Genomic DNA, 26414 nt, shown 5'->3' with positions numbered 1-26414 from the left:
CCATACTTAAGATGACTTAAAAGTGATTCTAAGTAATGATTAGTGTCTCCAATGTCAAAAACTCCAATTAGCATCCTGGAAACCCTGCAGGGATTGTGCACTTCTGTGACAACCATTGCAGCGTGCATTAAAGTAACCACAGAGAAGTGCGTGCGTAGAATATTCTATAAAACTGTTAGGGACTACAGAGACAACAAAGCATCCTTTGCAATTATTTACCAAAGGTCAACAAGAGGCCAAGAGCACTGTTACATTCAGTCAAGTTCAGACCTTTCTTCATTTGCATCTTATTCTTTTTACCTTATTCCGAAGTTAGGAAATTAATTCACCGTACCCATTCCAAACTTAGGATACATGCCTGACACACAGGCAGGCAACTGAGCCCTTCTCTAGCTGGAGAAATAGAGCATCCACCTGCCTCTGAAAGGGCTACGTGTGCTTCCCAAACCCTGGATGGTCAGAGGAGACAAGAAATTATATAACACTTGTCTTGCTTGCTGGGACAATGTATTCTGAGAATTAATACAAACAAAGGCAAATACCTTAGAGAAAATTTAAATGTGTAAAAATTAAGTAAAAGAAGTGAAAAATACTTGCTCGGATCACAGCTGGTTTCCTGCCTGTTCAAGATTGCTTTCTACAATACAATTGTAAAACTCAATTAAAATTACGAATAGATTCAGTTTACCAGTTTGTAACTAATAACATACTGGATCTATTCCCCTTTTCTTCCTGCTCAATGTGTCCATCAGCAAAACAACAATTGTCTTTAGATGTTTAATGTCGTAGTGAGTGTTAGGTTAGGTCTGTGCTATGAATGAATCTGGACAACCGTTCAATAGTTGAATGGCATGGGTTTGATATGATTAACATTGCTTTTGCTCTATGGTAAAATGACCATGTAATCATACTGTGTATCCTCTCTGACTTAGTAAGAACAACCTAACAAGTACTGTGGATAAAAACTGTGGTTTCTAAAACAGAAACGCAAGAATTTCTGAACAATACAGGCCAGGTGCATAATTTATGTCTGCCCAACCTACAGAATTCTTATTTCCATATGCTCTTGTGCCCTCCTGGTTTTGCCTGGAAAATTCGTTCATAATTGGGAATCTCCATTCTTGCTGGAGTCAAAATAAATAGCAGAAAAAATGACAAAAGGAACACACTTTAAATAAATGTCCATGGGGCTCGAGTCCCTAAGACGCTTGCAAAGGAGACTTTTTATAGGCATTTGTTTGGTTGTTCACTGCTGATATTGAGCATTGTACCTGAAGCAAGTCATAAAAACATTTCTTCGTGGCTAAGCCTAAATGCTGTGAGATGATTTGCAAGCAGTGCTTGAACTGCTTTTCACAGGAGTTACCTAAGTGAAACATCACAAGGCCAAACGCCTGTGCCTCCAAGCCCCACAGGTCTATTACATTGCATTTAATACGGCGCCTAGTTCTTTCACTTCATCAGAGTTATCATAGGTATCAGGTGCTTACATCAACCACATCTCTGTACTTCACCATTTGCCTGCAGTCACACATCTATGCCTTGACCCAGATACTTGTGAGCACCTTATAGACAAATCAGAGTTATACAAGTTTTAGGATTACGGTAACATCTGCAGTTTGGCCCAGAAGGTGAGCGGTAGCACTTGGAGGCAGGTGAGCTCTTTCAGCCTCGCCGCCTGGGGTAACAGTACCTTTAGCAAACGGTGGAAGCAGATGCCGCCGTAACCTTCTCGCCGAGATGTTTCCACAGGGCTCTCGCAGCCGCGCTCTGTGCCTTTGGCCTTTGCTGCTCTTACCCTGGCTGGCCGCATTCCTGCCAGCCTGCTTCCCGAGAAGGCCACCTGGCCTCCAGCATGGTTATGGAGTAGGGATGTGCAAGATCGTGGCCCTGCACGGTCAGGGGATGAAGCTAACCATGGACCTCCTGAGCCTAGTCCAGTCCAACAGGACAGATTCATGACATGTGTCGGTGCAAAATCTGAAGTGAAACGTCTATCTGCTCCCTTGGACACTTCAAGTCTAAGATGTGCTGTTTGTAGGTAGGTATCTCTAGCACCACATCTAATTTATAGCTGATGAAATGTAGCATATAAGGGTAGCTGACACTGATAAAATAATTGGTCTCCAGAGTGTCCGGAAAGTTAAACGAATAACTCTGGCCTTGCAAAGTTTATGCAACAGTTGGAAAAAAAGCAAATACATGCATTGGCTGTGCCTTGAGGAAAAGCAAACATTGACATTCTGTTTTCAACATAACTTGTAACAAGAAAAATAAATACAAAGTGAATTTCAATACAAAGACCCATCTTACGACAGTCCAATTTTTGGAGTACTAGCAGGGATATCTGCTCTCGGATGGATTTAGAAGATATGGGTTTACATTTGTAATGTTTAAAAATGCTTCTAGGTCTAATTCTGCCATCAGTAAAAAATGTAGTTACATTATACATGGCACTTAAAAAATTATTAATGTTCATAATTACTAATTATGATGTTGTTATTTGAAGTGCTTTTCATTTTTTTACGAGTAGCCTGTGTAAGAAACTCTCAAGAAACATATTTTTTCAAGTTTGTATCCTTGCTGTGCATTAATCAGCAATTTGTCAAGCTGTCTTCTAGCGTATAAAAATGTATCCCCCCTGAAGAAAGTCTTTTATCTAGAAGAACACACAAAAAGAACCACAGAGAGAAATAGTTGAAAGAACTCCTCTTCCCCCTATCTGCATTAAGAGAGGAACAGCAATAACCGTAGTTGCAATACCTGAAATAGTCTATAATTCATGGGTAATTGGCTATGTTTCAAGTTGATTAGAGTTCTTTGAACTAATCTAGCAATTTGGCATGGGGAATCCAGTGCAATAAAGCCAGAAATGCCAAGCGTATTAATGGTAAGAATTTTCTCCTCAGACTTTTCCATTTCTGTAAAATGCTGATTCAGAACAGAGAAATCTGGGAAAAGCAGAAGCACCAGGAGAAAGTCGTTTGCAGAGCTCAAATATTTTTCTTCTCAGAGTATCAGTACCTGAAATGAATATACGCCTTGACACTGAGAGCTGTGCAGGTGAGGTCTTCTACAGCACAAGCATGTATAAAAATGATGATCCCTGTCCCCAATATTGCAGATTAAGATTCTTTGCTCATCCTTTCCTTGTCCGGTATCAGCTGAATGAGAACAAAGACCATTTTTAAGGCTGCAGATGCCACCACAGAAGTTTGAAATGTGGAATGACATATCTTTTTACTACGCTTCAGGTCATGAAGCAAATTTTGAGTTAGAAAGTAAGAGATTACTCATGCTGGGGAAAATTATGTGCACTAACCTGGCATTTTTCGGTGGAGGATGGTCAGCAACAGCTTAATCGAACAATATCTACAACAGTGTAACTTCTCAATAGTGTCAGGCAGTGGAGAGCTTGTCTGCTGTACTGTCTCGGGGTCAAATACCAAGCCACGTCCTAGTTTATCAGTTGTTGCAGAAGTTGGGACGTGGAAATATAAAGCAGAGGGCTGTGGGAAAACAAGGGATAATCTGCCAGCTGAGGAAAGAAACGGCGGCTGCAAAAAAACCTAGAAACTCTCCCTGCCTCTGTCAGGTTCCTTGGTTGTTTCTAGATGAGTTACCTGCACGTCTGTGTTTGGCTGATGGTTTCTTATCTTGGGACACCTGGTAGGAGACATCTAGGTTATAGATTATAGAAGCACCAAGCACTCAGGACAGCAAATGAAATCTGCTGGAGCAGTTAGTTAAAACATTATAAAGTGCTCTGAACAAACATCAGGGCCAATTGAATATGAAAAAAGGTGTAACGAATCATCATAAAAAGTTCCCAGTTCCCTGGAAATAGTATCTCCTCGCCTTTAGCGCACTAAGTGTGATGATAATCATGTTTGCAAAACATTCAGAGGCTGCAGGCGAGCTACCCCAGAAAACCTCATGAAGAAACTGGCAGCTCTGAATTCAGCACACTGTCTGGGTTGTGCAGTAATAAATGGGGCTCCTAGTCGCACACTTAGTCCAGGAAACGTAGAGACCAGCTTCATTCCCAGACGCTGTCCTGCATTTACACTAAACGAGGCGCTAGTCCTGTGGGAAAAATAGTATGCAGTCAAACGATTAAATCATGTCACATAATACACATTGCGTGGGGGGGGAAGAGGGGGCTGAACTACACTTCCAGAGGCAGCGTCTGGATTTGTGCAGCTTCTGAGAGTTTGACTTTGTAAACCTGATGGTGTTCTTTCAACTTTTTTTATGATGCAATTTTGTCTTCCTCATTGTTTTGTTAATTTTTGTTCTCTGTCTCTCTCTGACTCACTTGCTGCGTTCAGCACGTACCTCGGGTGAGTCAGGACAGAGGGCTAGCCAGGGCAGGACATCAGGGTGAACAACCCTCTGGATGGAGACACGAGGCAGAAAGAACAGGATGGGAAAATTGGCCAGTCGAGCAGTGATGTGAAAAGCAGTAGCTGTAGCCCAGCCTAGGGAGAAAGAGGGAAAAATGCTTTTTTCAGGGGAAGAGGGAAGGCGAGAGCTGGAGCAGAGCTGTGGGAGGTGAGCATGGAGGGACAGGGAGGTCGGAAAGCCGGTGTGGCAGCATGGGCATTGCCTCCTGCGACTTTTCCCTCGGCTTTCCTGCAACATGGCAGGCAGTGTCCTCCTGCTTGCCATACAGAGCAGGGATGCGCGGCTGTTGGTGGTACCAGTCTTCATCCCATGGGACACCAGGGCCAGGAAAGCTCTGGTGCAAAAAAGCTCCCCCCATACACACATTTTTCACACACATGAAGGAGAAAGAACAGTAGTAAGGAAGGAGCCCATCCAAGCATCACGGAAGACTCTGTGTCCAGGTGCAATATTCCCTGGAGACAAATGCTTTCCCATCGGTCACTGTCCTCCCAACCAGCTCCTCGCAGGCATGGCCACATATCCCATCTCGCGAGGAACTGGATCCTTCGGTCTCCTGCCTGGCTGTCCCTTAGCGAACCTTCGCCCTCCCAAAGCACCTGAATTTACAGCACCCCCGCCCCAGGTCCTCGCCATCAACCCAAAACACTTCTCGCAAACCACCTCCATCCCAAAGGCGGCTCTGGGCTCTCTCCATCACACTCCTCCTCAGGGACGCCCTATATCGGGAGATGCAGGGGTACAAACACCTAATTGTCAGCACAAGTCAGTATATATATTATATATATATATATAATGTTATTTGGTACCTTGGTGAACAGGCATAATAAAAATGAAATAACCAAGTAATTTAGTAAGCAAGTGATTGGTGTAAAAGGGAAAGAGGGTGATTTCTGATCCTGGGTCTCTTGTCGAAGTTCCCAGCCAGAACATCCTCTTTCAACTGAAAAAGAAAGCGGGGAAAAAAAAAAATCTGCTATCAGCTTTGTTTGGACATTCCTGTGACTTACTCTGATTGTTTTAAGAAATTCTGTTCTTACACCTCCTTTTTGTTTCTGAGCAAATGTATTTATTTGACAGAACACTGGAACTGATCCTGACAACACGTCCATTTGTGCTTCATTTCACAACTATGAGTAATCCCCCTGCAATTAGCATATTTGTATGTATTTGAAGAATGAAGTTCAATATGGCTTTACATCTCCAGATTTCCTCAGAAATAATAATGAGAGGCTGAAGACTGTAACTCACATCAACTGTGTAAACAAGCTGAGTGGTTTAAGACTCCCAGCTGCTCCCCAGCCACTCTCCTATGAAGACAGGCTGAGAGAGTTGGGGTTGTTCAGCCTGGAGAAGAAAAGCCTCCAGGGACACCTTACAGCAGCCTTCCAGTACCTCAAGGGGGCCTACAAGAAAGCTGGAGAGGGATTTTTACAAGGGCAGCTAGCGACAGGACAAGGGGTAATGGCTTTGAGCTGAAAGAGGGTAGATTTAGATTAGATACAAGGAAGAAACTCTTCACTGTGAGGGTGGTGAGGCACTGGAACAGGTTGCCCAGAGAAGCTGTGGATGCCCCATCCCTGGAAGTGTCCAAGGCCAGGCTGGATGGGGCTTTGAGCAGCCTGGTCTAGTGGAAGGTGTCCCTGCCCGTGGCAGCGGGGTTGGAACTAGATGACCTTTAAGGTCCCTTCCAACCCAAATCATTCTATGATTCTACAGTTCTATGATTATTTCTGTGCCACAGCTGGACGTACCCTCAGAGCAAAGCTGACTGACAGGAGTGCAGCCCTGCCCTTCACCATCGCAGTTCACAGCCCAGCAAAGTGGCACAAACCTCCCGGCATGGGTTGGACTCTGAACTGGACTGGCTGAAGTGCGGGTGGATGTGCCACTCGGCTCACTTCGCTACAGACTGTTGTAGAGCAGAGGTTGCATTTGATGAACGGAGATGTTTTGAAAAGTATTCCAAAACATAGTTTGTTTTCAACTATGTTGTATATGAGGAGTACCTGTAATGTGGTGGGGTTTTTTTTTCTTTCTGGGTGACATAGGAGAACAGGAGCAATGGAGATTTTTTTTTACGAGTTAAGCCAGTGTAAGATCTGGGTTTGAAAAGTCAATCTGCACACCTGACAAGTAAAGTAGAGTCATGAAACTGTTCAAGGAAACCTGCATAGACATGCTAAATATAACTTACACACTCTGGAAAGAAAATGTTCCTTTTAAAAAAAATGTTGTTAAAAGCAAAGTTTTTGATTAATCTTTCTACATTTATGTTTATAGAATAGTATGTGCTGCTTCTAAGAAAAAAATGCTATTGCTTTTTCTCACTGAGAAACTTCTGACATCACATGTAATTATTCTGTCAGAATAAACCTGGGGCAAGAAATATTATGTTTCCTATAGTAAGGATTAGGGGAGAGCTTCCCAAAAGCTTTCTTGTATTTAACATTTAAAACACGGAAAGCAAAACCAAGCACTGGGAACAGCAGATCCCTTAGTGACCATGGGGACATTTTGGCCTACGGGAGCAGCTCACCAGCTATAGGCAAGTACCTGAGGAAGGTTTCGGAGAAGCGTTGGCAGACAACCCACCTTGGTTTCTGGGTGCAGGGTGGAAGGTGCTGAAGCCCAGGGCTGCCCCAGAGATGAAGAGCGGCTCGGCTGGGTGCACAGGAGGAGCAGCTCCCTGGGGAGGAGCTGGGTGAGCTGTCCCTGATGTCGGTCACCCATTGACCCCAAGGAAAGCAGCAGCCATGGGGACCACTGTCCCTCTGCAGGGGTTGCTGCTCATCCCTTCCCTCCAGCCTGGGCATTCGGCGCGCATGTGGGTGGGGGCACCCGGGGCTACACCAGCAACTCGCCGATCGATAACGGAGGGGCGTGTGGGTTGCATCCTGGAAACGGAGGGCAGATCAAGAGGACAGTTTGGGAAACACCTGCACTGAGGAGCTGCCAACTAGTGATTCAGCAATGCAGGGTTTCAGGAGATCAAGCTGACCGCAGGGTAAATACCGCAGTCCCTGATACCAGACTAAGTTCTGCCATGTGTTTCAGTGTGCATTGATTTCCTTCGTATCAACAAAAGTCATATATGAACAACACAGGGCAAAATTTGACCATACAGTCCTGTGCTCTTGGTTATGGTTTTTTTTTTTTTTTCTTCTCTTGTCCCCTACTGGCAGTTTAATTACTTTTAATCTCAAACTTGTGCTTGCAGCAAACTACAGTGCATGTTCTCACTCAGTATCGACAGACTCCCTCTGCTGGAAAATGGCTATAAATATTATCTAGCCATTTAATGATGATAAGTGAAATAACTTGTAAACAATGTATTTTGTAGCAAACGTGTAATTTTTATTTATACTGTCCGTAAAACTGTAAATATATTTTGACCTCTTCCCTAAACACTGGCCTGTTCCTATGACACACACAGGCAGAAGGAGTTAGGAGTTAGTTTTTATCTTCAAAGCTAGTCTCTGAACTGTATAAAAAGTTACAACACTTACAGTAACCTTGTAATGCATTAATCCAACAAGTAAAGTTTTGTCTTCTTTCTTCTGTAACTGGAATCAAGCCTTGAGTATTTCCCCTCCGTAGTCTTAAAGGGCCTTCTCTTCTTCATCACGGACGACAAGAGTCTGCCCCTGACTTTACAGAAGCACCTGGACACGACACGTTGGACAGGTTGGTTTCTTTAGCAGCCACTTTTGAATACACTGTTAAAAGCAAATGGAAAAGAGCGCTAGCAAACAGGATTTTAATGCAGGAATTCCTATTATTTCCCAGGAATTTCAAGAGGTGTAGCTGATATATTCCCTTAAGAAGTTAAGGTCCCTGGTCCAAAACATTTACTGAATCAATGAGATTAAGGAAATGAGGATACTAATATTAGATGAAGTCCTGCTATCATCAGAATAACTTCAGCAGGATCCAGACCAGACGCAACTATTTTTTTCCAGAAGAATGCGGTATCCAGCACTTTCTCTTTTTGCTTGTTTCATACCAGACCAAAGAGTCTTGAGATAAGACTTTCTGTGTTTGAAAGTACAGCTAGTGTAGCAGTTACACCTGCTGCTCTCACTCCACTCCACCGATGTGTCTCAGATGCCACCTACAGAAACAGGCTTAAAAGAGAGGAGTGCTTAGTCCTTGGTCCCTTTCCTGAGGTTATCAATATAGGTACCAACTATACCACATAATTTATCTCATGGAGAGGAGTAAGCCAGACTGACTGAACTCTTAAACATCGATTAGCTGGGAATTAGGAGAACAGTTTGGTCCTTCTCTGCAGTGCCAGCTCTGAACCACAGACATTGAAACACTCAGCTGCTTGCAGCTCCTTCGGAGCACTGGTACTCCCCTTTTCTGCTAATACCGTTTTTTAAAGAATGACACACGCTGGCTGCAGGAGCTCCAGTGTAGCCCATCATCTTCACCTTTGGTCTTTCCATCAGTGCAAAACTTTGCTAAAAACCATTAAAGATGATACCGAGGGTTCTCCTAACTTCTATGTAGCATCTGGTAATGTAGGATTACTGCAGCAGCTTCAACACACAGACGTATCTCTTTCTGTCACCAGCATTCAGGGTGAATTAGTGAAGGTCTGGAAAATTTTATATATAAACTCCTTCCTCTGCTCTCTACATTGCAAGTAACAGAAAATAAGGCCCCGGGAGTTTGTCACGATACCTCTTTGTGAAAGCTGTGCATGCAGTGAAGTTCTGTGCTGCTGCCAGTCCCCAAGTCATCACAACAAATAACACACAGATCCAAATCTTCCTCCTTCAAGTGAAAGGAAATTTAAATTTTTATCAGTCTTAAATGACCTCAACTCAGAACTGCTTTTGATTACATAATCAAATTGTAATGAGTACCCTGAATGAGTGATGAACATTACGGCTCACGTCTGTTGACCATATAGTTGAGACTTGGATTATGCTACTGTGGGACTACATTTTTTTTCCATGCAAAAGACATTAAAGGAATGGAAGATCTGTTGTCTGAAGTAGCCTCATCTCTAGCTGTGGGTAGGTGGAACTTGGCACGAAGGAGGAGTTCACAAAAATTTTTTTTTGCATCCCAAATTCTGAGCTAACCAGTGATTGCCACTCCTGCAGCCCAAAGTTGCTTTGTTCTCCCTGGGGACCTTTTATGGCTGCTGGGACCACCAGCGCAAAGGAATGCCCTAATCATTCCTCTCTGCCAGGCGTAAACTTGAGCTAGCTGTGGGAAGGCTAACCTAAAATCACTCTAGCTGCTTTCTGACAGCAAAAATTCTCTGTATAGGAGTCCTCAGGGAGTAGACCCACTAGATTTAAAATGCTTGAGAGACATTTAAGATGTGTTTTGTGCATATAGGAAGAGCAGAATATCAACTGAGATCCACTGCATAAAGGTCCAGGAAGGGTTACTTTCCAAAGGGCCAAAACCTTAGCATCCACCTCATATAACAGGGTATGGTTGCAGGGTAGCCCAGGGGAATGGTGTCCATGAATCCTTCTTCTCAAGCTTTGGAGCAAAAAGACAGCACCTTTTTGATACTTCAGTGTCAGGAATAGGACTAATTCACCAGACCGAGGACTCTCTGTGAGGACTCCATTGGCTTTTTGATGAAAATTCACATATAACTGTCAAAAGTTTTGGTGGCTCTTCTCAATACAACAAAACTCTATCAATCAGTTTAGAAATTGCATGAACTGAAGCATTTTGACAAACGTATATGAAGGACAAGAATGCATCAAATATGATGGAATATTAGTCTTTGATGCTCCTTGTATCACCTCTTTCTCGTATTTTCTGTCTGGCCTCAAAGACAAGACACAGCTGAGAGAAGTTATCTTTTTCCGAAGTACAGTAGAGACTGGGCTAGGAATCAGAGGGATCCTCCTAACAGGAGGAATATCACTTGTCAATCCCACCTAAAACAATAGAGTAAATGAAAATCATCGCCCTACAAGCAATGGTTTCTGTGATGAGTGCATTTATTTTAGCATTTGTTCATGAGGTTACCAAAAGCTCTGGCACAACAACTGCAGGCAGGGCATTATCTATGAAGTTTGTTGGATTTTAATATTCACTTCTCTCACTGAATGACTAGATTTTGGCTGCAATATCCTTCTGGACATATTTCAAGACCTGTTTGTTTTCAATGGTTTTGGCAGATGGCTATATAAACTCAAGGTCCCATGATTATGATTCATTTCTCTGTGAATAATTTCTGTTATCAGGTTTGATTTTATCTCTATGTGTTTTTATACTATTCATATGTACACTGAATTCATTCAGAGCCAGGGCTGTGCTTACCCAAATGCCTTATTTTGTGCTAAAGAACTAAAAAGTACAGATGAACATTTTCATTTTTTCATATTTAATATTAGGATTCTTTTTTTAATGGGTATTATATTCTTGTTCAGTTATACATCATGGTTATTTTGTTTTATTTATATTTAAATATTTCCCATTTTTTTCCTAGGAAGGATTGTTGTGAGCATGTACATAAAAATAGCTATTGCTTCATTTTGCCTTTGTGGGGTCTGGCATTTTATATACTAACATGTGATATGTTAAGAAGTACCCCAAATTTAATCCACCCTCAAAACCACACTGCAATTAAACAATACCTCAGAAGCACGCAAGCATAAATGTTTTGCTTTGGGAATGCCCACCTAAAAGATGAGGTAACCCCAGCTGCCATTCTCTTCTTAGCCCTCTCAGAAAACACTGAGGTATAACTGGCTCTTGCTCTTGAATTGCTTGTATGTACCCATGCCCTGACTTCCCACAGGAGCACTTTCTAGTTAGCCTGAAGTGCTGGGAAGGATCCACAGACATGAGCGTTTTACCAGAGCGTGGTCTCCCACCCATGAGCCACAGCAAGCCTAAAATGTCCTTCAGGGGCCTGGGAGTCACGTCAGCTTTCGACAGCCAGCCCGCAGCGGGAGCACCAGCCTGCTTCTGCTGCCTGCTGCCTCCCCTCTGGTGTAAAACTATCCCAGGTTTTCAACTTTACCTGTTAATGAGCATTTTGGAAAAGATATTTTTTGGTCCCTTTGTCTTTGCTTCCCACTAACTGACCTCCTTCGCGTCCAAAGTTTGGACTCTGATGCGACTTTAAGCCATCCCACTCTTGGAAAGAGCAGAAAAAACAAACAGTGTTTGGGTAGGAATGGGCGTGTGTGCAGAAAACGCCCACAGCCCGCCCCGCTGCTCTGGGAATTGGGGATGGGAGTCAAGGCAGTGATTATTTTTTATGTCAGTCGCAACCGAACTAGTGACCTACTGTGAAAATGAAAACCCTCTGGAGTCATTCTGACTACCTGTATATCCCAATTCCACTTTCTGTGGAAACAGAAATAGCAGCCATGCCATTGCAATCAGATTCCTCTTTGGATGATTACCTTCCTTCCCAAATGCCCGATTCTTTATGGAACAATTGTTAATTTCTGCAGAGCATGATTTCATTCTAACATGCAAGTTTCAGTCTTTTCTAAGTAATACTGTTGTATCAGACTACATGGGACTAAACTGCAAAGGGCTGTTGGTCCCATCAGGCATGATATGAAGCAAGAGGAAACACTTTTGAGTAAAGATTTTTTAGTGATTTAAGGAGGACAGTGTTGAGGACATTATTTGAAAGCTTCTGTTTCCAGACTCACACCACGGGGCTGACGGGCCAGTTCAGAAAGGACCTAAATGCTTACAGACTCTTTCTTTTGAGAGATGGGGTTCAGTGATAAACACAGGAGGCGTTTGCAGGCAGACCTGCTAAGCTGCCTCGGTGGCAGGAGCCTTGCCTGCCCTTTGATGGAGATGGTAAACGGCAAGTCCAAGCCAGGCACGCATGGGTTTTCTATTTTAGCTCTTTTTGGTGTTTTCTTTTCATCAGTTGTACAACCAGCAAGTTAGTCTCACGAATACAGGCTTTTTGCAAATTCTGCTGGGAAACGGCTGGGCCTGTTGAGTTAACCTGGCTGGAAAACAGGAGGAGGAGGAGGAGGAGGAGGAGGAGGCTGAAGCTCTGAAATTCAGGCAAAGCTGGTGCAGCCACAGCATTCAGCTCTCCTGAGATCTGAGGGCAGGCTGCTACATGAAAACATGCATGTGAGAGGTTTTAACTGCGGAACTCAGGTGTAGCTGGCCTTTCTATCCAGGTCTATTGTAATGCAGTCTTCAAACTAAGGAAGGAAAATATAGAGGAAAAAAGGCTATAAATATATAGCCTATAAAATATAAAGGAAAAAAAGCTATAAAAGGAAAAGTCATCTGCATGGAAGTTTTGGCTGGCAGAAGACCTTCATGAAAATTAATCTGGGCTGGGGAGGACAGGAACTATGCATAGGAACAACATTTTTCAGTCAGATTTATTAGTTTATAATATATGTTACCAGGCAAGAAGCAATTTACAAGCATCAGCAAGGGTTTTGATTGCTTTCTTATATATCCCCCAAAGCCCTACTTAAAAAGAAAAACAATCCTTTAATGGAGGTAAGTGTTACAAAGTTTTAAGGATGCCCTAAGCTCTTAAAAGGTTGAACATTCAAAATTAAGGCTCTAAAGTAAAATAATAGTATCTTTGTAATTACAGAAAATCACAGGAAGACACACAGCAGACATTGACTTTTGCACATGACTTCATTAGTCTTCACTCTTCTCTAACCATATTATCCAAAGCAGGCTTTCTCTACACTAGGCCTGGGGAAATCATTCCCAAAGAGGGCAGGGCTCTTCTCTGCAGGGAAGACCTGCATGTTGAAGAAGTGGGGCATGGGGGGACTGTGGGAGTGTGTATGTGTTTATGAACACGTGGAGGTGAATTTCCTCTGCATAGAAGGAAATCTTACTTATAGTTGGTGAGATTTATATCTGAGTTCAAGAGATCTTCAGACAGAGGGAAGAGATTTTTCCTAAGTCCTGCTCACCATAGACAGAGCCAGTTCCCATTCCCTTGGTTTGGCCCTAGCTCTAGAAAGGGGAAAAAGGGAAAAGGATTGCAATGCCTCACCCTGAATGTGTGGCAACCCCTTGAAGAGGTTATATAGAAGAATGAGAGGCAGAACATCTCTGTTTTTACCTGATATCTTTCAGCAAGGCTCAAATTTTGATGAGGCAAAACTAGAGATGTAGCAAAAGAGGTTGGTAGCTATGAGGCAGGGCTATAAAGTAGTAAATGGAGAGGGGGAAGGCCACAAAAGAAGCAAGATGATGAGGTTAAAGTTGGGAGAAAGAACTAGTCGTGCGACTGGGGAAGTGGGACGGAGGACGTGGGAGAGGGCTGGGGGATGCGAGAGAAACAAGAGTCATATCGCACAGCGATGGGGGGTATAGAAGAGAAGATGCGGGCTTCCCTTCTATTACTTCCATAAATTTGGAGTTGGAAGATTGTCAAAGCGAAACGATACCTGTTTCCAAGACAAATCTAAGTGAATGTCAAGGCCAGGAAGCAGGTAGCTGTTTATGTGTACTTTTTCCTTCCCAAACCTACCAATAAGTCTGTTTTCAATTAAAAGAGCAACATAAGGCTTTGGATGACTTTGCATGGCTCTGTAATGCAGACGTGCTCTCCTCTTAAATGAACACATCCACCACTGTCCTGCCACAATGCTAAATTTGCCTGAAACCCTCTTACGGTGATTAATTGCTAACTTGGATCTTGCTACAGATACACTCCTCCTATGACAAAGGTCACATTCCTAATGGCAAAAGTAAAGACAGGAAGGTAGTAACACGGTGTCAATGATGCAGTTGAATTTTACTTTTATTTTACAGGTTAGGGTTTATTCTAGCTAACAGGCCTCTTCTAGTCAAGACAAAACAAGAACACTCCCTCTGCTCTTCAGAGGGAGAGTTAAAATTCATTATCTCAACACATTCTAGCTGCCTGTGCATAAATATCCTTTCTCAATGCTTGCTTGTGACGGAAACTGTTCGTTGTGTTTTGCAGGTACAACTTCTGAACCTTCATCTTCGTCCTGCTCTCTCCTTGGCTCTGATTTCTCTCCCATTCTCTTGTGAGACTTGCTTTTTCTCAAATGCAATCTTTCTCTTTCTCTTCTCTCCTTCATACCTTCAGGTTGCTAAATGGCAGGGAAAAAATCGCAGGGAATTAACAGTGACTCCCTCATGAACAAAAAAATCTCATTATTTTATTTCACTAGTAATGTATAATGAAATATTCCAGTCACCTACCTCGGCAAGATCAGCTTTAACATGATGGGCTCAAATTCAAGGCCCCAGTCAGTCACCCTAAAACTCAGCAAGAGGCAACATGCTTTTGATTATACTCTGTGTATGGGAGGAGGGTCACCTGCCCAGAGGACTTGAGGGGGAGAGCAGACAGGAGGGAAAAAAGGAGGGGCTCTGAGATTTCAGCCCAGACCCCATGTTTCTGTCCTTTCATATGATCCATCTTTATGTGCCTGAAGGCTGTTCAGTGCTAGCTGCAAAAACCTCTCACTGAAAACAAGTGCTGAAGGTCATGAAGTGTCCTCAAAGCCACATTTATAAGAGAAAAGCAATATGCAGGGAAGGAGATGAAATGGGACTATCTTTCCCCCGCTATTCTTTTAACCTGTGTGGTCACGGTGGTTTGAATTGCACCCACAGAGCACTGAAGGCAAAAAAATGCTCCATTTGGATATACAAGTTTAAGCCCAGTCCCAAATTTCCTTTCAGATCTCTAACACCTATTGCTCAGTTCTTCATGATTCTCAAGTCCTTCACATCTCCCAGGCTTCAATGGTGACTGAGGAATGACAACAATTTGGTCTTCTTGAAAGGTAGATTAAAATACAGCCCAGCACACCTCACTGCAGATTACAGAAGGGTACCAGAATCTGTGTTTTTAACTGGAACGGAATCCGTATTTAGTGCATTATGCTCACTATACCTATCGTACAATTATTACACACTCACAGACTTTCTAGCCGTACGCACTTTTGACAAATGATAAATGATAAACCAGACAATCACTGGTGAGTGTTGGCACATGAGGCAATGTGAAGTTCCATATGAAATAAATTCTGAGTAGTTCCTAAAGGGGAAAAAGAAGATTAGAGAATGCACTTAAAATCTTAACAATGGCATAACAGAGTTGTCATCACCATAATTCTGCATATTCTTAGAGGACTGGGCATGCAAGGACTATACTTGTGGGACTGATCATGTAATGATGCTGCTTATTGAAAAGAGATTTTTTTCCTCTCTTGTTGCTGCACAGGTCTGCAAAGAGAGCTGAAAATTACTTCTCCATACAAACTGTCAGTGTCGACAAACTGAAAAAAAAAAGATACTTCTTTCTGTTGTTATTTGGTGCTAATGTCAAGTATTATTCAAGCAGAGCTTTTTCAATAGGGTGACTGAATATGATAGTGCTCTTCTGACACTTAAAAGTGAGTTGGGGTTTATTACCCTTCCTTCCATTGTACAATACACCAGATATTACGTATCATCATAATAAAAATGTGTTAAAGTGTTATAGACAAAAGGTTTTTACTGGCTACTTCATCAACACAAACCGTGCAGAAAATGCTCATGCCTCAGGACAGAATGATGGGAAGAAGAGAAGGGTGAAATGGGGGGAGAATCCCCTGCTGGTTGCATGCCCTTACAGTGAAAATATGTTCAGCCACTTATAGCAATGGCTGCTGCTGCAGCTGTGTGGTGACACTGAAGAAAGCAGATGGATGAAGTCCCAAGGGGTAAAAGAGAAGCCTCTCAAACACCACGGTGTCTGGCAGTCTTACAGATAACACTGTATACAGTTAAACCAGATCAGCAGCAGTGAGAGAGCGAGCTGGATCTTATGGCAAAAGTGAAGCAAACCTGGTTTTATATTGCCAACATTTTGTTGGCACAGCTGTAGACAGAGGAAACATTGCCACAGCCAGTGTGGTGTCTCATTTTGAAGACAGACATTTTTGAATAAGTCTAGATGGTAACACTACATCAAGAATTCTCATACTAATGATACTATCGCTTTAACCTTGTTTGCACTACTGTAAGGACCACATAATTTGAGAAATTCTAATTCAGGTTTATTTCTGCTGTTCCCCTAGCAAAGCCACAGCATTTACACGAGGGGTAAAGCTGGCCTGCTTGTTGGTTGGTTGTTTTTTTTTCTTCTGAAGTGAACTTAAGTTGGTTGTTACCTACCAAAGAAACCGAGCGTTTGCTTTTGAGATGCAATTGCTTTTCAAAGGACTCTGCAAATTCCTGGATGGAGTTTGATCTTGTCTCTGGGCATGAGCTGTCTGCTGAAGGTGTTCTGCTTGCCTTCCTGTGGCAGTGGCATTTGACATCTTGGTCTTCTTGAAATTCCTTGGAGCCCTTAAGATGGCCTGAAGATGAGCCTTTGGTAGAAGCATGAAGTCGAGCTGTATGGAGGGAGGAAAGCCTGGCCTGAAAAACAAGAGGGTTTTGTTGAGTATTGAATATTAAAGCAGAGCACACAAGGTAGATTCTTGCTGCCACAGAGCGCTCTCTGAACAATGGTGCAGAATGAAGGACCTTGCCCAGACTCCTGTATCTTTCCTTTTCTGTGCAGGAAAATCACACTGTCAAGAGCTTGCTTTCCAGAGACAGCAGCAGAATTTGCTTTTATTCCTGTTTTTGAGTAGCTAAGTTTTGACACCCAAATGAGCATTTCAAATGTAAAGTGTGCTGGGTCCTCTTAGTGCCCACTGACACTAAAAGGAACTGGGACCCTCCATAACCTCAAAAACTCAGGCTTCACATCTGGTGAAAGTTCTAGGCAGGACCCTCGGAAAAAAAAAAAAAAAAGAGAAAAAAGACCCAGCCTTTCTGGCCAGATGAGCCAGATAGAAGGTTTGACCCAGAGGTGCTCCAGGTCTTATCAGATGTTTGAGTTCCTTAGAGTGTGACAGCAACCATTTCTAGCCCAGTTGTGTCAAATTTTCAGCATGGCCTACATGCAGACAAGATGCTCTATTGTCCAGGTCTCAATTTTCTGCTGGTTTCTTGGGCATGTTTGTCCTGAACTGATGAGGGAGCACTTTCAGGGCATTGAGGGACACATCCCTACCAGAAAAATGGTAGGAAACGGGCAGGGACACATCCCTGCCAGAGATATAGTAGGAAACAGGCTTCCTACAATTACATTTGTAAGGCTAAAGTGGGGAGGGAGTAGGCAGTTTAGTTTCCGTGTGGTTCAATTTTCCCAGGTCTGATATGCAGATGAAAGTTATTGATCTGTATCAGCTGTGTTTAATTGAATGTCTGTAAAGGAGATTAAACTGATACAGAACAGCTGTGTCCTGTGGAGTCTTGTATTGGTGATTTTAGAAACAGACCTGTAGGAGAGATGGGTGAGAAGGCTGCTACATAGAGCCAGGCGTGCCCCAAACCCTGCCAGGTGCTGATGTTTTTTCAGGGTAAGTAGCTGATGCAGGCAGTGAAAATAGTGAGAGAGAGACAGCAGGTACTGAAAATGAGACCCCCGCGGGTATCAGGTTAGAGCACCCCAGGCACTCAGCTGCTGCGTAAGTGTTTGAATGTGTATACATTTTTGTATAAGCCTGATGCTAAGTCTTCAGCTCCTGAGTAACCCTGAGAAGCTCTGCTGGCTTTGAGGGAGCTGTGACTGTTTGTAACAACTGAAGGTCTATCCCCCAGGTCCTGAAATGTTTTCTAAAAAAACTAAGGAGAAAACCCTACCCTCAGAGTAGGGTTTGGGTGGTGGGGGGGTGGGGGGGGGGGGTGGTGGTGGTGGGGGGGGGGGTGGTGGTGGTGTTTGTTTTGTTTTTTTAACAAACAGTGGAAAGCTAAACCAACTTGGTAGAGTGGCCACATCAAACTACAAACCTTGGACTGCAAGGGACCTGAAACGTCTCCTGTATACATTTCCATTTACTCTGGCCCAGGTGCTATTATAAATATATCAGCAGAACAGGGACCTATGCAGCCTTTCTCAGAATAGTGAGGCTGTGCATCCATATGGATGTGAATATATCACGTTAGACAGGCTTGATGAGGGGTGCTAAAAATAATAAATCTCACACCTGACAAGCACCTAATACCAAAGTGTTTTCAGATCTTAAGGTACTGGTTCCATTTCTTTTCCAGACATAAGCTTAGTTCAGTAACTAGTATTATGGACTTCCTCTGAGAGTAGTGGTAACGATTTCTGCCGTACTATTTTTACTTTGGTTTCAAACCAATCAATACAGCTGTAATTTCTGTAAGGTCATATTGTATTGTTATTTTAGAAAGCATCAAAGCAATCACATTGTGCTTGAGGGACAGGAGTATGCATGCCACATCAAGCACAACAAGCTATGTCTTCTGTGTCATTTTAATAGCATCACCATATATTGTTTCCTGGAAATAAAAATTGTCTCACACTAAAAATCACTGGTATTTGTTTTTAGAGGGTTTGGGCAAAAAAACAGGAGGGCAGCTGAAACGGGGGATGGCATTCTATCAATCCTGTTTTGCGGTGTTTGTAAATGTTTTATTTTACTAAGACATTGCTTTTTAATTTCCCTTCACAGATAGAATTATAGTTAAGCTCTTAACAAAAAGACTGCGGTTCGCATACTGACATGGCAGCAACCGTCCAGAAAAAGGGACAGGCCTTCCTCTGAAATGTGTATCTGCCTCAGTGGACTAAAGGTAAAGCTACACATACATATCTATGCAACCATATTACTGTGACTGTGCCTCCTCTCACAGTGCCTTTGCATGATACATACCACTGTGGCTAGGAGGACAGCATGCTCGTACACATCAGTATGCTGCTGTCTTATGGATGAAACCCTACAGAGAACAAGAGCCTTAACACAACTGCTCAAGCACGAGTATTTCATAGCTTATAACTGGTGCAGTACATTAGTCTTCTTTTATTTAAGATTGATTCTAAATGATTCTATGATTCTGTGATTCTGTGGAGAACTGAAACAGTCATAAAACGAACCTCAGTGATGAAGCAGATCTGGCGCTGACTTTACATAAAATCCATATGGCTTTCTTCCTATTTCTTGGATTTAACACATGCATTTAATACATGTGTTTGGTGCCAAATCGATTGCTTGGTAACACTGTAAATAAGAACGGCTGAAGACGGCTTTAATTTATGCTTCCCCTCCTGAAGTCTCAGAAGCTGGTGGCCACAGAGATCGCCTCTCTATCTGCGCAACTCCGGTGTCCACCCACCGGTGCTGTCATCCCTTGCCAAAGGTCTCTGAGCACAGCCCCAGTACCTGCTCCTGTCCTTGCCCCAGCAGCGGCCTCGTGCCTACATCTGGCGCCTCTTTAGCGAACGCCCCTTGGTCTCCGGCTCCCAGGATCCGACCTTGAGCATTGCTTAAACTGGAGAAGTGGGGAGGAGGTGAAACAAGGGAAAAGGCATGGGAAGGAAGAACGATAAATGCTCCCTTCTATCAAAATGGGGAATTTTTGCCAGTGCTGGGAAAGCCAGAAGCACCAAGCAAGCTCTCAGGGGTTGTTTCTCACTCCCTTTACTCCTCCCTTTTTCTGCTTGAGCCTTTGTGTAAAGGCCAGTCATGCTCAGTGTATCTATTTATACAACAGCTAATCTTTTGCTAATTGCCCATCTGAAACACACAAAAAGTACACAAACCAAAATACTTTGCGAAATTGATGTCAATATAATTTGCCTATTCACTTTCTCAGTTTCTGCTGGAGACAAGATAATTGCTTCCATCTTTTGGGCTTGATCTGAGGGCTTGCAGAGCTGTCAGTAAGAAAATTAATCTTCAGCGTGTCAGCACGAGTTTTCAGTGTTTGCTGAAGTTTACACAGTGACCCCAGTACTTTAGGGATATTTCGGAACATCTGACATTCAGATGCTGTCCCCCAGCTTCCTTCCCTTCCGAGAAGCTTATAGCCAAGTATATATTCCTTAAAAATGTTTTGGCCTAAGGCCAACTGATCTGTAGTAACAATATTGTGGTAGACGTTCAGTCTGACTTTAAATTAAGTGTTAGCACTTTCAACAGCAGTCAGTTGTTCTGCTCCCACTCTCAGCTGTTTCTTACTAGATTTTCTGTGAGCAGCAATGTCTACTTGAAGGTGGATATGTTTATGGGGTTGTAAAACTCTTACCAGTGCTTCTTTGCCTCCTATTTTTTCTCTGCAACAAGATGCCTGGGAGGTAAGAAACTATCCTGAACCAAAATGATGGGGGATAACTAGAATGTGTCAAGGAAAGTTGTAGCTGGAGGCTTCAAAAGGGGTATCACATTTAACGTGTCTGAAGTTTGCCAGGGGAACAAGCTAACTAAATGAGATGGAAACAGATGACTTATTTCTCCCCAGGCAGTTTTCACATTCAGTGTTTGCCCACAGCAACATATACAACTCTGATGCTTTTCAGGGGAGTGGAGTTGCAAGTTTTAGCCTGTCTTGCCAGTGACCCAGTGAAGGACGAATACAATTTGTGTTCCCCTCTGCAAAATGGGAATGACAATAGCAAAAGCATTTTGCAAAGCTCATCTTAGTATTGTTTGTGAGGTATACTAAGATATTGGGGGGGGGGGGGGGGGGGAAATTGTTGTTAGTCTGTGAGTTATTCTACAAAGCTTTATCCGTATTTTGGGGGGCTCTACCACAATAGGATGTCACAGTTTACCACTGTCATTGAGATGAGAGCAGTGGCTTGAATGTCTTTCTACAGCACCTGAAAAACTACAAAGACCAAGGTACAATTTCCAGCGCTATGCAGACCCACCTTTTGTGCTATACTGCTAGCATTTTGCTGTGTAATACCAAAACACTCCTGGTGCAGATGCAGTTCATGTGGGCAGGATTGCCCTATTGCTGATGCACCATATTCCAGCCCTAGATATGAGACAAAGTGTGCTGGCAGTGCTGTTTTGGCAGTACCATTGTATCTGCACAAGGAACTTTTGCCAACAGCTGTGTCAGTCAGAACCTGCTGACTTGATTTTCACCCGGACAGTGGAGTTATATCCATTTACAATATTGAGCCAGATGAAAGGGCACACTGTGATCTGCTGCCGAGGTGTTAACTTACAGAAGAGATACAGTCTAATCTCAGTTATTATTCCTCCCGATTAATAGCACTGTTCTGGTAAAATAAAGACAATATTTAACTAACACTGATAAGTGTTTTGAATCTTACAGTAGTTATCATTTGTAATAACTGTGTAAAAAACACAGCTCCAGGTGCAACAGCAAATTGTTGCTCTCAACAAGGAGATGCTCTTTCTGAAGGTATTTCTAAGGAATTATTAGTGCCCATTTGTTTAACTTCTATATTTGGTTTAAGACAACATGTTTTAGTGCTCTTCACTACCAACTAGTCAGAGATTTCCAAATGAAAAAGTTTCATTTCAAAATTCATCCCCGAATCATAAAATTCCCAAAGAAATCTTCCACGCTTATTCCTCCAGTCAATTTGTGGCACTGAAAAATAAAGCAGTTGAAATTTATATTTCTTGTACAATACTACTGGAGCAAGACAAATTTGAGTGGAGCATTAATGTAAAGGCCAGACATAATTAAGTGTACAGCATAACTTTAGCTCATTGAACAGTAATGTCAAAAGTCACAGTCTTCTCTTTCCATCAGCTACCTTAATCCAAGTTCTATATATGGATTCAGGAATGCAACTATAGCAAAAAATTTGTACAGCTATTAGCTAAGTATTTAAATAGCTTTTGAACAAACTGAATATAAGAACATGCTTCAAATGAAATATATGTGTACACACACAAATATACACGAAGATATGTTCAGCAGCTTGCTGAATGAAAAGTGATTTAAAGTACATTCTTGCATTTCAGTCTGGATTGGGGCCTATAGAAATCAGATATGTGTAGACCTCTGAAAGACAAAATTAAAATACCGTAAAACTAATTTAAAAAACCCCCACATTAATAAATGTTCCATTTTCAGGCATTCTAATGGAATCCATCAGAAAAGCTCTAGCTCAGAGTCTGTCTTGCAATCTGCGACCAAGGTTTAAATATAACTGTATATAGCAAATGTGGCTGATCAGTTCAAAACTAATGAATGAAGGTTACCTCTCCAGCCCACCCATGAATTCAAAGAGGGGGAAGGTGGTTTTGGTCTGTTTGGTTTTTCTTAGCCAAATTTTTTGAAAACAAAAAATTCCACAGCTTAGAACATGGCAGCTCCAGTGGAGGAGAACTTGCAAGGTGAAAATAGAGCATGGCAGAAAGAAAAGTTTGGAAAAGATGAGCTGTTTCTCCCCAGTATAATAGCATGTGCTTTGTTGCAGCCATAATGATCAAAGGATATAACAGAAAAATGGTTTGTAAGGAAACATAGTATCTTTGGTAAGCTAACTGATGTAGTTGGAAAAAAAGAGATGGGTTTGGACCATCTAAGTATTTTTCTACAGCTGAAATAAAAGCAACAGTCTTCAAGTAAAGAGCAGACTATGAACAGCTGTTTTGAGTTTAACTTCATTTTGATAATCAGCTAGTTGTAAGCTGCCTTAAAAACCTGCTTCTGCATGTAAACCCTGCCCCTTTCCCAACTATTTTGTTTGTTTAGGAATAAAGAATGTACTTCTGCCTTAAAATCTTACTTCACAGTATAATAAGCTTTGTCAGGTGCTGCACCCTTATTTTCAGAGTCGGATGTTTTAAACCAGGAGGGACTGCATTCTCTAGCTTAATTTAGAAGTTACACGTGCAAACGGCTAAATCCCAGGGAGTAAAGCATTACAACTTCCTGGAGACGGTATAGTTGCAGAATTAGGTCCAAGCCCTATGAATACATATGGGGTTATGTAGTTTTACATATGAGAACAGACTCATTAATGACAATGTATATGTGTCCCCATTGCCAAAATATTTTGATCTCTGCTAGGACATGCTGAGCAGACAGAACAACATTGTAATACATAGTTAGGCAGTTATTACACCCTTCTCCATACATTTCTGGTCCTGTCATCGCTTATCTTGGAGTTTGCTAGTTTTCTTGTATTCCAAAGGCACTGGAGGCCTGGTGCTGGCAGGCATCTAAGTTCAAAAAAGCAACTAGCTGCTGCCAATAGGAATTGAACTTATTTGGCGAGGTGTACCATACTCATCCTCATACATCTCTAGGGCCATGCCCCTGGGGATGGTACTTGTATTTATACATAAACCACACACACACACACAGAAAACGGCACACAGCTCTTACCGGAAGGGAGGCTCTCCTTTCACTAAAGAGTCGTGTTTGACGTTTCTTGTGGCCTCTACCCTCTTTCTCATTCTCATCCATCAAGTTGTGGCCCCAGAAGCTGCTCATCCATTTTGCAAAGGAAATATCATCATCCTCTTCATATTCCATGTACAGACGTTCCAAACCTGGGGGGGGTCTCCCAACCAGACAAGGAAAAGCAAGGTCAAATGCCAACACCAAGCCAATAGCCTCACACTGTTCTGCCAACAGGAGGAAGAGGAGACGCAGTTTCAGCCACTCTTTCTGCACTCCATCCCCCAAAACCCATCCCACTGCAGCCCCGGGCACTGTCTAAACATAAAGTTAATCCTTTCTCATCTCATTTCAACAAGGTTTCTTTTAACCTTTCCATTACAGCGATGTCCAATATGACACTGCCGCAGGGGGCTGGTGGGAAGGGAAATGTGTTGGCTACTCCCTGCGCGTTGCTGTTGAGTGCACCGGCTGTCAATACCAATGGAGAATTGCCCACAGTTACATGCCTGGGAGGTGCGTACATGGACCCAAAGTAGGCTTGTGATATCGAGAAGCGGAATTGACGTATTGACGGTGGTCAGAAACTGGCACAGCTGCTTGCGCAGGCCTAACTGGCTCTGTGGCAGGGAGGACAAATGGCCCGCTCTTCCCATGCTGTTCTCCCTCCTGACTTCTGTTGTCGCCGCTCTTCCTTCGGTATTCATGAAATGTGGTCTGTCCAGGTGGAAGAAAGCCCCCCTTGAAGAAACTGCTTGTTCATTTTGGGGTTATGACAGCCAGCACGAACGTGCATCAGAGTCATTTCATCTGCCATATCGGGGTTACGGGAGGCCCTGCCTCACTTGAAGGCACAGAGAGTAAAAATGCATCCGATTCCTCCTCACCCTCCAGCCCTGGGTGTCAGCCACGTAGGCCCTGTCTATAACACAAAACAGCACAGGGCTGGGGACTGTTTTCTGGCCCTGGAACCAAGCTGCTAGACGGGTCACATCTACCTTACGTGGCGCTTGTGCTGTGGGTCTCCTTGAGGCTGTTATGTACTGCACTGTGGCTGTAACACTTTGTTATAATTTTTGTGTCTTTTTTTATTTCAAAGTATCTGATACGAAAACTCTGTGGTGGCCCATAAAACTGTTTGTATAATATGAAACTTGAAGGTGTGTTACGTGCCTTGGGACATGGCAGAAGGACAAGGAGGAGGGCTTTGAGGCTATAGAGCCTGTTAGGGTAGCGTAGGAAGACTGCGCAGGGGGAAGAGACCCAAATCCAGCTTCTTATTGGAAGCAGTCCTTGGTGTGTGCTAGGTAGCTGGGTGTTCTCCTGGTGCCTAGGCATTGCTGTGGAGATGCTAGCTGGCCTTGGCCAGAAGTATGCTAAAAAAAGCTTGCTGGCAGTTTAGCATTATGGAGAGTCGGTGGTCCAGCATTAAACCTTGCTCCTTGTCCCCAACCTCTTTAGCAATACAGGTGTAGTAACAAAATTCCAGTTTCATTCAGCGGGTGTAGGTGTGAGGGTTGAGTACAATATTCTGATGTAGGACTCTTCATTCCGAGTAATAGGGGAGAAGGGACCAAGTGGTCACGGATGCCTACGTGCCTGAGTTTTACCTTGTCCAGGGCAGACGAGACCGTGATTAGCACAAGGTCCTGGAGCACATGGGTGTGCGGACGGCATATCCTCAGACGTTGCATATCAACTTGGAGACACAACCAAACCTGCACTAGGCTGCTTTCTTGGCAGAGGCACAGGTGGACAGGGGCGAGGGGAATACTTGGAAAACAGTACAGTAAAAAGACACCTGAAGCAATAAAAAGGATGTGTAGGCTGATTCTCCAAGTGGGGAAGAATGCTCCTGGCCATAATTCTGACAGCCTAAATTTGACTTACGTCCTCGAGGCTACCAGTCTGTACGGGCAAGGTACATCTGAAGGCCTATGCTAGAAGCATCACATGGGTGGAATTTAGGCTGTCTTGGTAGGAAGCTCTCAGCTTGTTGATACATATTTTCTATTGTGTGGTTCAATTTTTTTCTTTTCTGACATGTGAGACTGAGCTGCAGCCTGTCGTGTGTAGTAGGAAGTGCTTCTGCTGTGCTGAGACAGGTGACAAGGAAAGTGAGAGAGAGGCTGTCCCACAGCTTTGGCAAAATATGCTTACATAAATAGTAATAATCCATAAATTAAGGGAGACATAGCTCAAGCTGTTTACTACCAGGCACCAGGATATACTGACTCATAGCCCAGCTGGGCAAATTTTAGTTGGGCTCCTGAAGTATTTGCTTTGCAGTCTTACTGTTGTTCTTATTTTCAGTCCTTTTTTTTCTTCAGTGCAATATGAGTCTTCACACATATTCCTCCCATTTCCCTCCCTCCTACAGTGAAATTTCTAGGTACGAGATGACTAGTGTTATCTGAGCATCAAAAAGTGTCAAAGACGACGCCTCTTCGTCCTCAGCTGAGGGCTCCAGGGAAATCAGCGGAGCCAGAAGCGTAAACCTCCTCCCTCCAGGATGCTAAGTAGGCACAGACGCGCATACGTATAATGGGTATGTAACATGTATAAAATCCTATTATTGCATATTAAATTATTTTAATGACAGCTTCAACTAATAACTGGGGGGGGGGGGGGGGGGGAGAAAAAAAAAGAAAAATGGCATTTATAACCAGGATAATTTTGCTTCGCCACGTCCCACGACCAAGTCCCAGAACCTTCTCGTCAGTCCCATACGTCGGCAGTCCGGAATCTCCTTCTGCACAAAAGTGACCCGGACCTAAAGCTACGCCCGGGCCAGCAATAACTCACTCACACGCAGCGTGACTCCGCGCCACGCA

General features: G+C 43.1%; 1 protein-coding gene across 1 annotated transcript; it reads right to left on the bottom strand.

Moving 5' to 3' along the window:
* Positions 1-12716: 12716 nt before the first annotated feature.
* Positions 12717-23867, bottom strand: LNP1 (leukemia NUP98 fusion partner 1). The gene is made up of 3 exons (XM_049824621.1): positions 23566-23867; positions 16561-16806; positions 12717-14483 (listed from the first exon to the last, which is right to left on the bottom strand). Exons 1-3 carry the CDS (start codon positions 23713-23715, stop codon positions 14280-14282), a joined length of 600 nt encoding a protein of 199 aa, XP_049680578.1. The 5' UTR covers positions 23716-23867; the 3' UTR covers positions 12717-14279.
* Positions 23868-26414: the final 2547 nt, after the last annotated feature.

This window comes from Accipiter gentilis, chromosome 21, assembly GCF_929443795.1.
Source record: "Accipiter gentilis chromosome 21, bAccGen1.1, whole genome shotgun sequence".
NCBI lineage: Eukaryota > Metazoa > Chordata > Aves > Accipitriformes > Accipitridae > Astur > Astur gentilis.
The sequence above is the reverse complement of the archived record's forward strand: the minus strand, read 5'-3'. Positions and strand labels throughout refer to the sequence as shown.

What these genes read in the sequence shown, in the direction of transcription:
- LNP1 (XM_049824621.1), bottom strand. Translation starts at nt 23,715, where the DNA reads ATGGAATATGAAGAGGATGATGATATTTCCTTTGCAAAATGGATGAGC. An exon ending in AAAGGAGAGCCTCCCTTCCG is followed by an intron (nt 16,807 to 23,565) that starts GTAAGAGCTGTG and finishes CTTGTTTTTCAG; the next exon opens with GCCAGGCTTTCCTCCCTCCA. An exon ending in GCAAACGCTCGGTTTCTTTG is followed by an intron (nt 14,484 to 16,560) that starts GTAGGTAACAAC and finishes CCTGCCATTTAG; the next exon opens with CAACCTGAAGGTATGAAGGA.